The sequence below is a fragment of the Aptenodytes patagonicus genome, chromosome 12 (assembly GCF_965638725.1).
Source record: "Aptenodytes patagonicus chromosome 12, bAptPat1.pri.cur, whole genome shotgun sequence".
Taxonomy (NCBI): domain Eukaryota; kingdom Metazoa; phylum Chordata; class Aves; order Sphenisciformes; family Spheniscidae; genus Aptenodytes; species Aptenodytes patagonicus.
The window spans coordinates 2,199,746-2,213,440 of record NC_134960.1 but is presented as its reverse complement, the minus strand read 5'-3'; the positions used below and the strand labels follow the sequence as shown (position 1 = coordinate 2,213,440).

At 50.7% G+C, this 13,695-nt stretch overlaps 1 protein-coding gene across 1 annotated transcript; it reads right to left on the bottom strand.

Moving 5' to 3' along the window:
- Positions 1-6,288: 6,288 nt before the first annotated feature.
- IRF1 (interferon regulatory factor 1) lies at positions 6,289-13,394 on the bottom strand. The gene is made up of 10 exons (XM_076349975.1): positions 13,303-13,394; positions 11,917-12,008; positions 10,854-10,953; positions 10,482-10,658; positions 10,078-10,127; positions 9,817-9,952; positions 9,502-9,627; positions 8,598-8,641; positions 7,856-7,991; positions 6,289-7,392 (listed from the first exon to the last, which is right to left on the bottom strand). The coding sequence occupies exons 2-10, from the start codon at positions 12,001-12,003 to the stop codon at positions 7,292-7,294; spliced, it is 957 nt and encodes a 318-aa protein (XP_076206090.1). The 5' UTR covers positions 12,004-12,008; positions 13,303-13,394; the 3' UTR covers positions 6,289-7,291.
- Between the last annotated feature and the right edge of the window lie 301 nt (positions 13,395-13,695).

Genomic DNA, 13,695 nt, shown 5'->3' with positions numbered 1-13,695 from the left:
CTGTGGGGTGAGGGTGGGAGGCATGTGGAGCTGCAGGGCAGAGCAAATGGTGGCGTGAATCACTCGCACCGAGGCAGGTCACTCTGGTACACCCTCAGGGAAGTCTGTCCGTGGGCTTCCAGAAGCGTGGGGCGCAGCACGCAGAGCAGGAGAAACCCCGGTGAGGCTCTTCCAAAGCTGATGGCAAAGGATTGCTCTGGGCAGGAATGGCAGCTGCTGGATATAATACTGAATTATTATTTCCACGTGAAATGTGTATGCGCTAACATGGTTCACTTGCTGATTTGCAATAATGCCACTGGTAATCTATGCCATCTCCCTCCAGAATTTTTTAAAAATATCCTAAAAACCAGTTTACCAGCCACAGGGCTGGGAACAGGCCAGCGCAGTCCACACTCTGCTCCCTCTGCTTTCTTCAGCAATAAAGTTGGTGAAAACGAAGTTGTACCTGTCTGGACTTGGCTTCTCAATTAATTTTTTTTTCTGCCTGAAGAGTGTTGGTAAAAACTTTATAGTATTTAGCTCATGACAGAAGAAATTCAGTGAAATGTATTCTTGCAATGCAGATATTAAAACCGAGCACATTCAGTGTTTATGCCTGTGGTTAGCCTGGGTCTTGTTATTTAATAGCCCAGCTTGCAAATAGCTAATATGTGTAATGCTTGTGCTGAATTCATTTTGGACGAGGGCCAGCATCCTTACGCTGTTTTCTGTGCTTCTCTCTCCATGCTATCACTGCTAAACCACCGCATGCTTTGAAAGGAGCAAAACATCCATCTACCCAGAGCTCCTCAGACCATTACCCCATCCTCCTCCCAATGAAACCTGCCTTTTAACCACGCCCTTGCTTTTGTATTTTTAACCATTGCTCCATGCAAACAGAGAAAACAAAGTCCATCCCTTTGCCAGTGGCCAGCGAGGCAGCCGTTTCTGCTAAGGCAGTCATGTGAAGCTGGCGAGGTTGAATTCCCCTGGAAGATCCCCAGAAGCTGCTGCGCACATCTCAGCTTGCCCCAGCGTTTCTGTGCTTTGATGCTGCGGCCACGTGCCTGCAGCGTAGCGTGTCACAGCCGTGCAATGGGGAACAATGCACGATAGGCAGGAGCGCTTATTTGAAGTGTGAAATTTCCTATACCAAAATAGGTTGTGAGTTTGTCTGCGATGGCTGAGCATCCTCTGTGCAGGCATCGGCAGTCGTCGTCGTTCAGGATGCTCGTGTTGCACAAGTAATGCGCATTGCTGCTGTTCTGGCCCAGGAGCTGGGTGCCGCTTGCCAGGGAAGAGCCGCTGGCAGCCTGACGTGCCACCAGTTCAGCCTTCTCCACCCTGCAGTCTTTTGGCAGCTGAGAAGACACCGGTGAGCTGGAGAGGCAGGTCTGTGCTGTGTGGGCTGTGACAGCATCTCACCCCTAACCCCACCTGACGTCCCTCGCCGGTGGCTCCGCTGGCAGGTGACAGCAGCTGCACCCAGCCATGCCTGGGCCGGCTGGGTACCGACTGTCAGGCTCTTCAAAGGCTTCACGGTGAAGTTTCTGTATGAATCGTGAGCAAAACCAAAGGGGGTGGATCATCCTGAAGATGAAGAGGCTGAAGAGAGCCCAACCGTGTGTGTTGGCTGTCAGAGGGCAGGGGGGAGAGGCTGGGTCTGCTGTCTTGTTTGCTCCCTGCAGATTGGTTTCCTCATTCCTGGAAATCTCCTGATAACCGTTGTCCAATGCCTATTCCATCCATGCATTTGTCCTGACTTCATTTACCAGCCTTAAATACCAGAAGGGATGATTAACTGCCTTTGTATTCATGCAGAGGCAGACCCTGGTAACTTCTGGCACCTGGGTCCCAACCCGTAGTGGTTTTGGATGGGTGGGTGATGAGATCTACCCCCTTGCCCACTCCCTGGCCCTCATCATCTCCTAGCCCTGTGGCTACAGATCCACTTGGCTACCCCATCCTCCTTGTTACTCCTGTCTGTGATTTGGCACCACTTTTCACCTTGGTCAGCAGGGGAGTTAGTGGAATGAGCATACGGATTGTCTGTGCCTCGCAGCCCTGAGTCCTTAATACTGTGGTTTGACACCTTTGCTTACATCCACCTGGTGACCAAATACGTCTGCTAGTGAGGTGAGCAGGTTTTCTAGGTTTTAGGTGATTTATGGCTTCTGCTAGCTTGGGTTCATGCGGCCTTTGAGCATTCAGCTCGGTGGCAGTGCGTGCCATGCTCTTGTTTCAGCTCTGAAAAGAGCCATGGGAAGCTTTCCCTGACCCTTCCCAGCTGCATGTGGCCACCCACAGCCCAGCGTGGCAGGGAGCCACGCAGGCTGAATTTGCATCCTGATGTTATCAGAACAGATAAGACCAAAGGTTAGAGGGGAGGGACACAGCATGCAGATAGCTTGAGCTACATGCACCATGCTGCCTGCACAAACGCACTTTTATTATTGCCTTGTTTCTTTTGCGCATGGGAAGGCTGGGGTGGGACGGGGTGAGTTTAACAGTGAGAGAAATATTGAAGGGGATGGAAAAATGTGGGAGGAAAAGGAGCTCTGAAGTGCGGCTCTGCAGTGGAAGAGGGTACGGAGTGGGCTGAAGCACTTGGTGTAGGAGAAAACACAACTTAGATAAAATTAGTCCATGAAAATGTGACTTTCCTCCCTTTCTAGGGAAGCTTTTTCCTCATCTAAGCTCTAAAACCGACTTTTCTACAGACCACACTTCTTCTGTTGCCCTTGTAAGCTTCTGGGAGAGGTTTCTGTCCTGCAGGAGTTTCTGTCCTCCTTGTGTTGTCTGTACAAACCGGGGTGGTGGAGGGAATGGACCCTTGGGGAACTGGAGAGGAGGAATAATCCAGCACAACAGCAGAGAAATAATGTTTGCAGTCCAAGACGCTCACTTGCTACCTAAGCAGTAGTTTGCCTTTGCACCACAAACAAATATTCCACTATTTTTTGCAGATATAAATTCATACCTTTGGTCTGAAGCACTGCGATCCTTTATAGGTGTGATACCGTAAATCACGTGACTGCCTGGAAATGTGTCCAATTATCAGGATTCAATCGCTATGACATATAAAGGTCAGACAATAATTGCAGGCTCTGCTGCCTGTTGGGCAAAGCTCATGCAAGGTGCCACCGCTCTGGGCAGCCAAGAGCAAAAGGCTCCTTTGGACAGCACGGTGCTGAGCCGCTCACAGGTCACTCCTAATGAGCGATTAAATTATGAGCAATGTGCTGAGCGGGCCACAGGGGAGGAAGTTATGTTCCCCTCTAATTATGGAAGGGCATTTTAACAAGCCGTTTGGACAAAGATTGGGGGAAAAGCAACAACTCTTTATTTATAGGTCAAGGGTTTTCACTAGGAAAAGCTGCAGTTAACAGATGTGTGATATCCTTGCCTCTGCAGCACTGAAAATCTCTGTTGGCATGAACCAAGGTCTGCTGCCTCGGTGCAGGTTGCTGCAGCAGCAAATCTGTGCCTGAGTCTCTGCAAGGCTTTCCCAGGTTCAGGTTGTGGGACTGTTTCTGAGACTGTCGTGTTATTTTCAGGATGTTTTGTCCTGTTGACACGCTAAAGCTCTACAACTAAATAAGGAGAATTTTTTATTTGTTTTTAAATGGTTTCAAGGTTTGCAACTAAGCTGCAGCCAGTGATGGCTAAAGTATGGTGTAAGTGATGGAGAGCCTCTGCTCAAGCAGCCTGCCAAGCCTGCAGCGTTAGCTCCGTTCATTTCCCAAATGACCACTGATGATATGATGCCTGCTTTTTGTTTTCTACCACAGAGAGGTGATCTCTCTTTATTTTTAAAACAGTTGCATTGCCTATAGATCTTTCTCACTGTCATGCAAGGTTCATAGCACAAGAAAGAGCCACTTGCCCTTTGAGCCCTGCCCATAAAAACTTCCCTTTTATTGCTTTGTCTGCGTTTGGCAAGGGTGAGCTCTCTCCAGTGACCTGCTCTCCTGGTATGTAATTACTTCCCAGCTGAATGTAGCTGTGTGCATATTAAAGGTGAAGATAACTCCTATTCCAACACAGGAAAGCCAGCTGTTTATGAAGAGCTTGATTAGGGTAGGCAAGTTCAGAAGAATCCAATGTCAAGGTTTTAAAACTGTTCTCATCGCATAGCCTATGCAGGAGGCTTATCCGAAAGAGCTCGTGATGCTCCTCTGGGTACAAGTAGCCTAAAGGTCTCCTTAGTTTGTACCGGGAGAAGAAATGTCGCTTCTACAAATCCCACCTGCCCTAGAAGTGGTGGAGGAGCCGGTCAGGCACCGACACAGCACAGCAGCCTCTGAGTCTCAGCTGGGGTTTGGCAAATCACACCCCTCCTGAGCTGGAGAGCTCGCCTCTGCTCCCCCCCCTCCCCCCCAAAGAGTTCAAAACAACAAAACCAACAACAAAATACTTTGAATTTGGCAGTTATTCACCCAGTGAAGCAACTGCATGGATAAATTCCACCCCGTCATGAGACTTCACTACTTTTCACTGGCAAAATATCTAATGTGCGGTCGGTCACGCAGGTAACTTGGCAGGTGACGAAGGAAAGCACCTCCTCTGTCCTGCTAAAAACACACTTGGAGCGTGTCTGTGGTCCCTGCGTGTGAGGCACTAGCTGCTGTTTTCTTCTGTCCTCAAATCTTGGTCAAACCTTTTATCTGTGAAAATTTAAGTGCTGTTCTTCTTGTATCTGAGCATGTGAAAAACTTGCTCCTTTTAATGCATGAATGGGCAAATTAAACTCTACCTTATTTTTAGCACTCTTTGCATCATAGAAAGTTTCCCTTCTCTCTCCCGTCCCCTCCCCCCGTGTGTAACAAACTTGCAGCGGTTCCTAAACAATACCGATTTCCTCTGGTTATGTCGATGACACTGAGATGGTGTCCCTTCCTGGGGGTACAAAGGTGACTCTAGATCCAGCAGCCCCACGCTCTCTCCCTGGCAGTAGCCGCTGCTGCAGCTGGCCAGGGCACAGACCTGATCTGGTGGGTGATTTCTTTGTTCGTGCGCAAAACGTTCCTGCTCCAGATATGCATCGGGTAGTTGTGCAGGATTTTAGGTGGGTGTGATCCGAGGCAGCCCTGGTACCCAGCGGGTTCCCGGCTGGACGGATCCCTTCCCGGGAGGTGGACCCTCAGGCCAAATACCCTGCCAGGGAGTGTGACCGCTGTGGGGGGGGACAGCAAGGTCATGGCCCCCCCAGGCTGCCACCCACGGAGAGCCAGGGTGAGGCCGTAGGAAGCTGCTCTCTGCCTGGTGCTACCTGGAAGGGTGCTGCCTGCAGCTGCCTACTTTGGGTTGTCTCAGAGATAGGGCCAGTTAATGACTAACAGGCACGGCAGTAACCCTGCCCAGCCTCTCCCTCCCCGGGCTGCCCGTCCACCTTGCTGTGCCATATCCAAACCTTTTAGCTGTGCTGTGCTGGATTTGAGACCCACCACCACCTGCTTCCTATGGCACTTATTTATTCCCCCCCCCCCCCCTTTTCCCTCGGTAAACCCCACATCTGTCCCTGCATGTCCGCAGGTCGAGTCACAGCAGAGCCTGTGCCAAAGGCAGTAGGAAATGTCCGCTTTGTTCCAGCCCTTTGGGCTGGGTCTTCCTCTCCCGCGGCCTGATATTCTCCTCGGTCTGCTCTTGCTCGGTGAATGAAGTTATTCCCCAAAGGCCATCACGGCACAGCTTTGTTCAGTACAGGGGTTTTCCAGGCAGTGTCAGATGCTGGTTGCTGCAGCTGGAGACACGTTGCATCAGCCACACTTGTCTCTTGTCTCCCACCCCAGGACGATGCAGTAACATGTCAAACCTTTCCAGCCTGAAAGTAGGGCAAATGAATAAAATATACAGGGGAAAACCAGCTTGCTTTCCCCTTGCCTTCTGAACTGTGCATGTGCTTTCTTTTTAGGCAAACCTGAGTTATTTAGCTAGGTCTTCACTGCCCATCTTCTTATCACAGAAGCTGAGGGTGCTGCCGATAGGGACATCCATAGCAGGTTTTTTTTAATAGCATAGCCTGTAACCCTGCTCTAAGTTAGGTCTGACTCGCAGACGATGGCAGATACAAACCAACTACCCAACATGTGCACAGGATCTGGACAAGCAGGATTGCACCCATCAGCTGCACTGGGAAGAGGGGGGGGTGGAAAATGGGAGCAAACTATACCAAATTCCCTGTGCTTTCATGACTCATGAAAAAAACCCCTCCAACTGTCTCTGTCAACAGCACATCTGTTTGGGTATTTTCAAGGAATCTGGAATGCATTCTCAGAGCTCTCCCGTGAGAAAAAGTAAACGTCATATATAAAACATTTTTATTAAAACAAATATACAACACTTTATATACAAAATGTACAAGAATATAGTCTATTACAGCTTAGTGATTTGATGCCTAGGTATTACACGCAAACTAGAACCTCTTCCATCCTGCACTCTCCTGCACGCGCTAGCCCAGGGTGGGTCTGCAGGGCGATACAGCTTGCTGCATACAGTACTGTAGGTATCCTGGTAGAGTGCTAGAAGCTATCTTGGAAAGGCATGGTATAAATAAAGAGCTCTGCCCCTATCAGTGCAAAAATTGTTTCATGCAGCAGCTCTTCAACTATCATATGGAAATAGATACGGCATGCCTATGAGCAGATAACATCCCATGGGTAACTACTATGTGGAAGCAAAGCCTAAACTGAATTTTCACATTTTATTGGTCTAACCTATTTACACAGTTTAAAGTTGAAAGCTCTGAAAGATGAACTATGTGAATTATGTAAATCAAGGAAGAGAGGGCCAATTAGTGCAATTTTTCTAAGTGTAATGACAGTTGTTAAGCTCAACGCCACCAGTGTTGCACAAGTAAGCAGCAACCAAAACTAACAGGTAAGAGACCCACTTGCAGCGTCTCTCCCAAGCACTCCATGGGTAAAGTGCTCATCACATCTCACGCGGGGAGGACGGTAACCTCCTCCCCAGGCCTCCGGCACACAACGCCATTCGGCGATACTCCACCAGGTCAGACCCCACGGCACATCGGCAACCTTCCAGTAAAAGCTTCACCTCCGAAGCAGTGACAAGGTACGTACTGCGGCTGAGCATCTCCAGTGCCAGGAGTCCTGCCGGTGAGACGGGAGTCCTTTTTTTTTTTTTTTTTTTACAATGGAGTTTTTCTTGCTAACCTTTTCAGGCCTAAAAGTTAAACGGAATATAAAAGCTACTTTCTTCAGTCAGTAACAAACAATTTCTTCCATTCTCCTCAGGCTTGCCAAAGTTTCTACTCAAGAGCAGTTCATGGTCGGAGGAAGCCAGGGGTTTACAAGCCACAGGGAATGACTTGCATTGTAGGTCTCACTGTGTCCAACCAGGAGAAGTCTAGGCTGCTTTTCTGGTCAAAGAACCTTAACTCCAGCTCTCCTAGACAAAATAAACCAAGAATGAGCACTGAATCACATGCAGCAAGAGCAAAACAGTCAATATATATTAATATATAAAAAAAAGAAAGATTTCTCGGATGTGAGCAAATACCTTAGACTAATATTTTGCTAAAACACTCTCTATTAAACTGTCCCATTTAAGCTATGGCTAGTGGAAATTCTTCAGTTACATTGCAAGGAGTTCCTGAAAGCTGACATAACTTACACGTGTATAACCCTAAGACAAATCTGTAGTATACTCTTACTGGAGGCATTTTTCGCCTTTTCCTTTTTCTCAGCAAATTCCTCGCAGCCTTCCGACAGGCTGCTTGGAAATCTCAGAACACAGGGATGTGCAAATTCCTCCATTTGCTTTGCTCCCTCCCAGTTAGTGTCTTGCACGAAAACCCTCGTCTGCATCATCCTGTGGCCTTGACCGTCAGTGATAACCGAGGAGTCTGTACCCAAAGTCGTGTTGATCTCCTCATCCTGCTCCTTGTAGCTGTAAGTGCTGCACATGGTCTGCGTGCCCGGCTCATTGGTGAGAAAGCCTTTCCCCCCAACACTGGTGGTGTGCCAGTCTTGGGCTGGTTCGAGCACCTGTAAGAGAAAAAGGAGACGGTAAAAACTGCTCCTTCTTTCTGTGGGTGCAATATTTTATGCCTTTCTCTTAATTAGAAGACAGGTAAGCAAAAAAGATCAAATTATATCTTCTCATGCTAAATTATATAAAACTCAGTTTACTCCCAGTTAAAAAAAAAAAAAAAGTTAATGCAAAACGGAGGGCCAGAGCACCTTCGGTGATGAGTCCCCCATCTTATCAGTGGGATGAGCGTGACATGTCTGGAGACACAGATTAAGTGCCATACATGTCAGAGGTGGAGGGAAGGGCAAAATAAAAAAGTCTAGAGAAGCTTTGCAGACTCTAATACAGCAACCTCTACTTCTAGCAGTACTCAATAGCTTTCTCTGACTCTCACATGAAGAGTAAGTATTTCCATGGATGTGTCCTCTCCAGCTCATGTTTGTGAAGTAGCCGCCTTTCTACATTTAATTTTTCAGGCTTCCTCATTAAATAAGGGTCTTGGATTACATAAGTGCATGTTCAGCTCGTACAGGACTGGATCAGATAGCTGCTTCCCTTCCTCTCTTGGTGCAAACAGCAACTTTGGCCAGTTTTATTCTGACCAGAAGAGCTGGTTTTACCTTAAAAATCTCCGAATTCATTTCCTCTTCATCTTCGTCTGTGACTGTTTTGTAAGCACATAAAAAAAAAGAGAAGAAAACAGACATAGATCTCAACTTTTCGCACATTAGCCCTCACACTTCTGCTTCTTCGCCACACAACCCGCTTCATATTCTCTTGTCACACACCACCACTACCTTTTACTCCCTCCCTCCCCCCGGATGACACCGAGGAGAGGCTCATGGGTTTGAGGTGGGGAGGCCCATCAGCAGCTCCGTGCCCTGAGCCCCCCACAGCCCTTCACCTCTTCAACAACTGCACGTCGGGGTGCGTGGCTCCAGCCAGCTCTTACGCCTCCCCAAGACTCACCAAAGCAGAGCCCGCTTGGTATGCAGGAGGAAGATGATTTGCACCCCGAGTGAAGAACCACTCTGATATATCCATGTTAATTATTTTTTTTCCCCATTGGGAAGCGCGGTTACCTCCACTGTCACTATTGCACCTATCTGTCCTGCTTCTGGCATCACCCCCTTCCAGCTGCCAGGAACCCCCAGTCCCACCTTCCCGGCTCAGAAATCTCTCCTTTTCTTTACAGGCTGACCTATCCGTGCCATCGCGTTGAGCCTGCGAGATGAAGCCTGCCCCTTTGCCCGCATGTGCAAAGTAAATGGCATTTTGGAGCCTTTCACCCATGAGCAACTACTTCTGCAGGTGGCACGTGCCCATCTGTAACCTGGCCAGTTCGGTAGCTCCAGGATATCTGGATAACATCAGATATCCATCAGGTGGAGGTTGGGTTTTTTTTCTGCAAGACAACTCTTGTTTCTCCTGATCCCCTAGGCACTTCTTCATCCCGCTGCCTTGCCTCCAACCTGCCTTCAGTAGACCGGTGAAAGACCAGGGTAGGAGAAAAGAAATACCCACCTTCCGAGGACGAAGCCAGGGGAGACACCTGGAGCTGGTAGAGGTCATTGGTGCTGTCAGCCATGGTGATTTCCATCGGCGGCCTCCAGTCAGCCAGGGAGCCGCTCACCTCGCACGAGGAGAGGTCTGCGGGATGCACCAGGAGGAGTTGGCACTCACAGGAGAGACACAACCACCTCTATTTCCTCCCTGCCTGTCTGACGGCGCAGCCAGGCCCAGCCCCAAGAGTCATCTTTGTCTTTTGGCGCAGAGATTGTGGGTTTAGCATGAACAGCACTTTCCACTCTGCTCAGAGAGCTAAAAACTGAGTCTCACCTAAGGTGATGGACGTGCTCTCAACCTCCACTTCCTGCCCCGCGTAGTCGTGAACGGTGTAGCCACTGTGGTCATCTGGCAGAGGAGTGTTGGTTAGTCTTTCTGCTGACTCCTCCGTCCTCACATCTTCATACGACTATAAAAATAAGGGCAAAGAATGAAAGACTTGTCTAAGAACGCACAAGTTCCCATATGAAAAAAAATTCAGCATGAAAACCACCGAAACCTCTAGCTTCTTCAGCTGCCTCTACAGACACATACCTTTCTCTTGCTCCTGTTTCTTGCTTCTCTTGAAGACTTTGACTTCCTTTCTGTTAAATAAAAATAAGACGAATGTGAGAAAGGGCTGCACGGCTGGCATTTCAGGTGAGCATGAGCTCTTGCGGCTTTCAGCCCTGCTCAGCAAGCTCTGCTACCAGTGTCCCGGTAGCAGCGAGTCCCGGTCGCCTCCCGATGATGCCTTCAGGCACATTTAAAGAATTTGGGATAAAATGAACTGTTCGTACAAACTGTTACCAATGGCAATAACCAGTGACTAACCCCAGCAGCACCGGTGCTACCGACAGGTCTGTTATACCCCTGCCTACGCGGAGCAGGAATTTTAGGCGGTATTTAAGCGCAGCAGCGGAAGCTGCGTAACCCCAGCGGGCTTGCTGAGGGCTTACCTTTCTTCTGATCCTTTGTCAAGGGCGGCAGCATCCTGTAAACCCTGACAGCACTGGAGCCCTTGTTGATGCTTTTATCCTTCACTTCTTCGATGTCAGGCAGTGAATTCATAGCACAGCGGAAGTTTGCCTTCCAGGTTTTCGGGTCAGGGTCTTTCTCGCCTACTTTATATCTTCCTATAAATAAGAGATGGGGTGGGCGTTTAGACGTTTCAGTGCTAGTTCTTCCCACAAAAAAAAAAAATTATTTTTCTATTTTCTCTGACATACATACTAGTAGTTAATATAACTACCTGAGGTGTAAGTCAAGACAAAAAACCCGCCTTTTTGAGATATTGATATGACTGATGGAAATGTAAAGCCAGCACCCACCTGTATGAATGGCCCAGCTCCGGAAAAGGCAGGCATCTTTCTCCATGTCCCAGCCATGCTTAGCTGCATGTTTCCACGGGATTTGAAACATCATCTTATCCTGAAGTTAAACCAACAGAGATTTGAATTGAGAACGAAGCATTACATGCCAGTCTGGAATGATGGATTTAATCACAGAATTCTCAGTAGCAGCTCAGAAATTTTATAAACCCTCCGCTCTGTATCTTAACTAAGCATCCGTTGTTCCGTCTATTTTGTTAATGCATAGAAGGTTTTTTATGAGTTCTGAAACTGGGAAAGCCACACGTGGTACGGTACAGTAGAATTGAGCAATATTGCCATTTTTATCCCAGAATCGTTTAAATACATTGCATCTAATCTATTAGTGTATCATTAACTGCAGTATATTTTCCAGGTACACTCTGGTAGAGAATCCCTTTTTCAAGTTGCCCCTAAGATCTTGCTTGCATCCTAAGAAAAACATGTCCTAGCTTAAATATCACCTTGGGATGGATAGGGAAGCTTCAGAGAAAGAGACCTGGTTCAATAAGCCTAGTGATCTCATCCTGCGGTACAGGTACAGGGATGTGCCTTCCAGACCAAAGTGAAGCAAATCCAGAGTTTCTTTCAGGCCAAATCTTAAAACTGGGAGCAACTGGGAGTGTAAGAGCTACTTAACGGGGACAGGAGGTGACTTGGCTCAAGTGGGCAGCAGGAGTCAAAAGAGATCTTGGAGTTTTCTTGGTTCTCCATCATGTTCAGATTGCTTTTATTTTAATTTATCATTTCCCTCCTGGGAATTTTCCCAGGACAAAAATGGAACTACTACATTGGGTACCAACCAGAGCTACCTTCTCTGAAAACAAAAATAGTTGCTTTTTAAACCTAATGCTTGCAAGTTTTCTCCACGTCCTTCTTTCCTTTATGATCTTGACTTATGTTTAGTGCCATCTGAGAACACGGATGGTTAATGATACAGAAGGAATAATAATAATAATAATAATAATAATAATAATAATAATAATAATAATAATAATAATAATAAAAAAACCCCAACCCTCACCTTGTTAATCCATGTCAGTCCTGGTATTTGATTGGAATTAATCTGCATTTCCAACCAGGGCCTCATGCGCATTCTTGACACTGGCATGTTGTCTATGAAAGAAATAACAGGTCAGCAAAAAACTCATCACTGTTTTAACCATCCTGCAGAGTCACCCCTCCCCTTCTGTACTGTGAGCATTGCCACGGACGCTATCGATGCAACCAAAACTACTTTTCCAGCGCCTTAACTCTTTTTCAGTATCTTCCACCTGCTTCTGGGCGGCAGCGCTTCCCGCTCTGCCTGCTGAGCACCAGGAACACGTCTGCAGGTTTGAATTCTGGAAAGGGGCTGACTGCAGGGGCGGGTGCTCGGCCCGGGCTGCGGGGGGGGGGGGGGGGGGGAGCTTTGCGTGGGACAGGGCCGCCCGGGAGGGAGCCCGGCCCCGACTCCCGATCCTGGGGGGGAGCCCACCCCCAGCACCGGCGCGGTTTTCCCGAGAGCGGGTGCGGGTCCCCCCGCGGGGACCGGTGCGGGACACCCCCCCCCCCCCTCCGCGGCCACAGAGAGGCACTAACTGCACGGTCGCCTTCTTAAAAGTTTGTTATTAATTAAATTGCGCAAGGCGGGGGGAGCCCCAATTAGCAACGCGACCAGCCCCGGCAGAACCGCGCCCGGCGCTCCGGCCGCGCAGGACCCGGCCCCGCGGCGCAGCCGGAGCGGGGCGGCGCGGCCCTCCCAGCCCTTCCTCTGCAGAAAATAATTTCCTGTTTGCGGTGGTTTTTTTTTTCGAGACAGACTAGACCAAGATTTCCCAAACAATACATTTCCAACTTTTACCAGCGACGCGCTCGGCGGCGGCGGGACAGCGCCCCGGAGAGTGCCCGCCGCTGCGGGGAGGAGGTCAGCCAGGGCTGGCCTCCCCCCCCCCCCCCCCCCCCCCGCCGCGGGGAGCAGGGCTCGGGGCCGCGGGATCCGGCCCCGGGGCTCGGCGCTGGCACACGCTCAACGGCGGAGCGGAGCCTCCGGCTGAGCCCGCAGAGCGGCAGCCGAGCCCGGACATGCCCGTTCCCGCGGGTGCGGGGGGACATCCCGCCCCGTCCCCTCCCCTCCCCTCCCCTCCCGCGGGTTGTGTAAGGGGCCGCGACCGCTGCCCGCCGGAGGGATGCCCGGTGCCTACCCGACGGCTGCCGGCGCGATGAGTCCCGCGCCCCCAAACCGCCTCCGCACGGCGAAACCCGGCGCTGCCCCCTCTTGGCGAGGCAAGCCAAGATCAGCCGAGCCGTGCCGTGCCCCCGGGGCCGCTCCCACGGACCCTGCGGGGCGCCTCCGTCCGGAGCCCCCGGTGCCGTGCAAAGCGGGGGCCGAGCGACGGGACGGGACGGGACGGGACGCACCGCGACCCACCTCGCTGTGCCGTGCAGTGCCGAGCCGTGCAACCTTGTGCCGTGGTGTGCAGCGGTGAGCCGAGCCGAGCCGAGCCGAGCCGAGCCGTCCGTGCCCGCCGCCCGCCGACCCGCCTCTGCCACCCGCGGGGCGCGCCCTCGGGTATAACGCGGCGGCGCCCGGGATTCCCCGCCGCCCCGGGCCCGGCTGCGTCCCGGCCAATCAGCGCCGCCGCGGGGGGCGGCCGCGCCTCCCATTGGCTGCCGCCGCCAGCATCACTTCGGGGAAATCACGCTGTTGTAGCACCAGCGGCGCGGGGGGAGCGCCGGCCCCCCCCCCCCCCCCCCCCCCCCCCCCACCTCGCCGCGCGCCACGGCCCCGCCCCGCCGCGCGCCCCTCCCCGCCCGGCCGCTG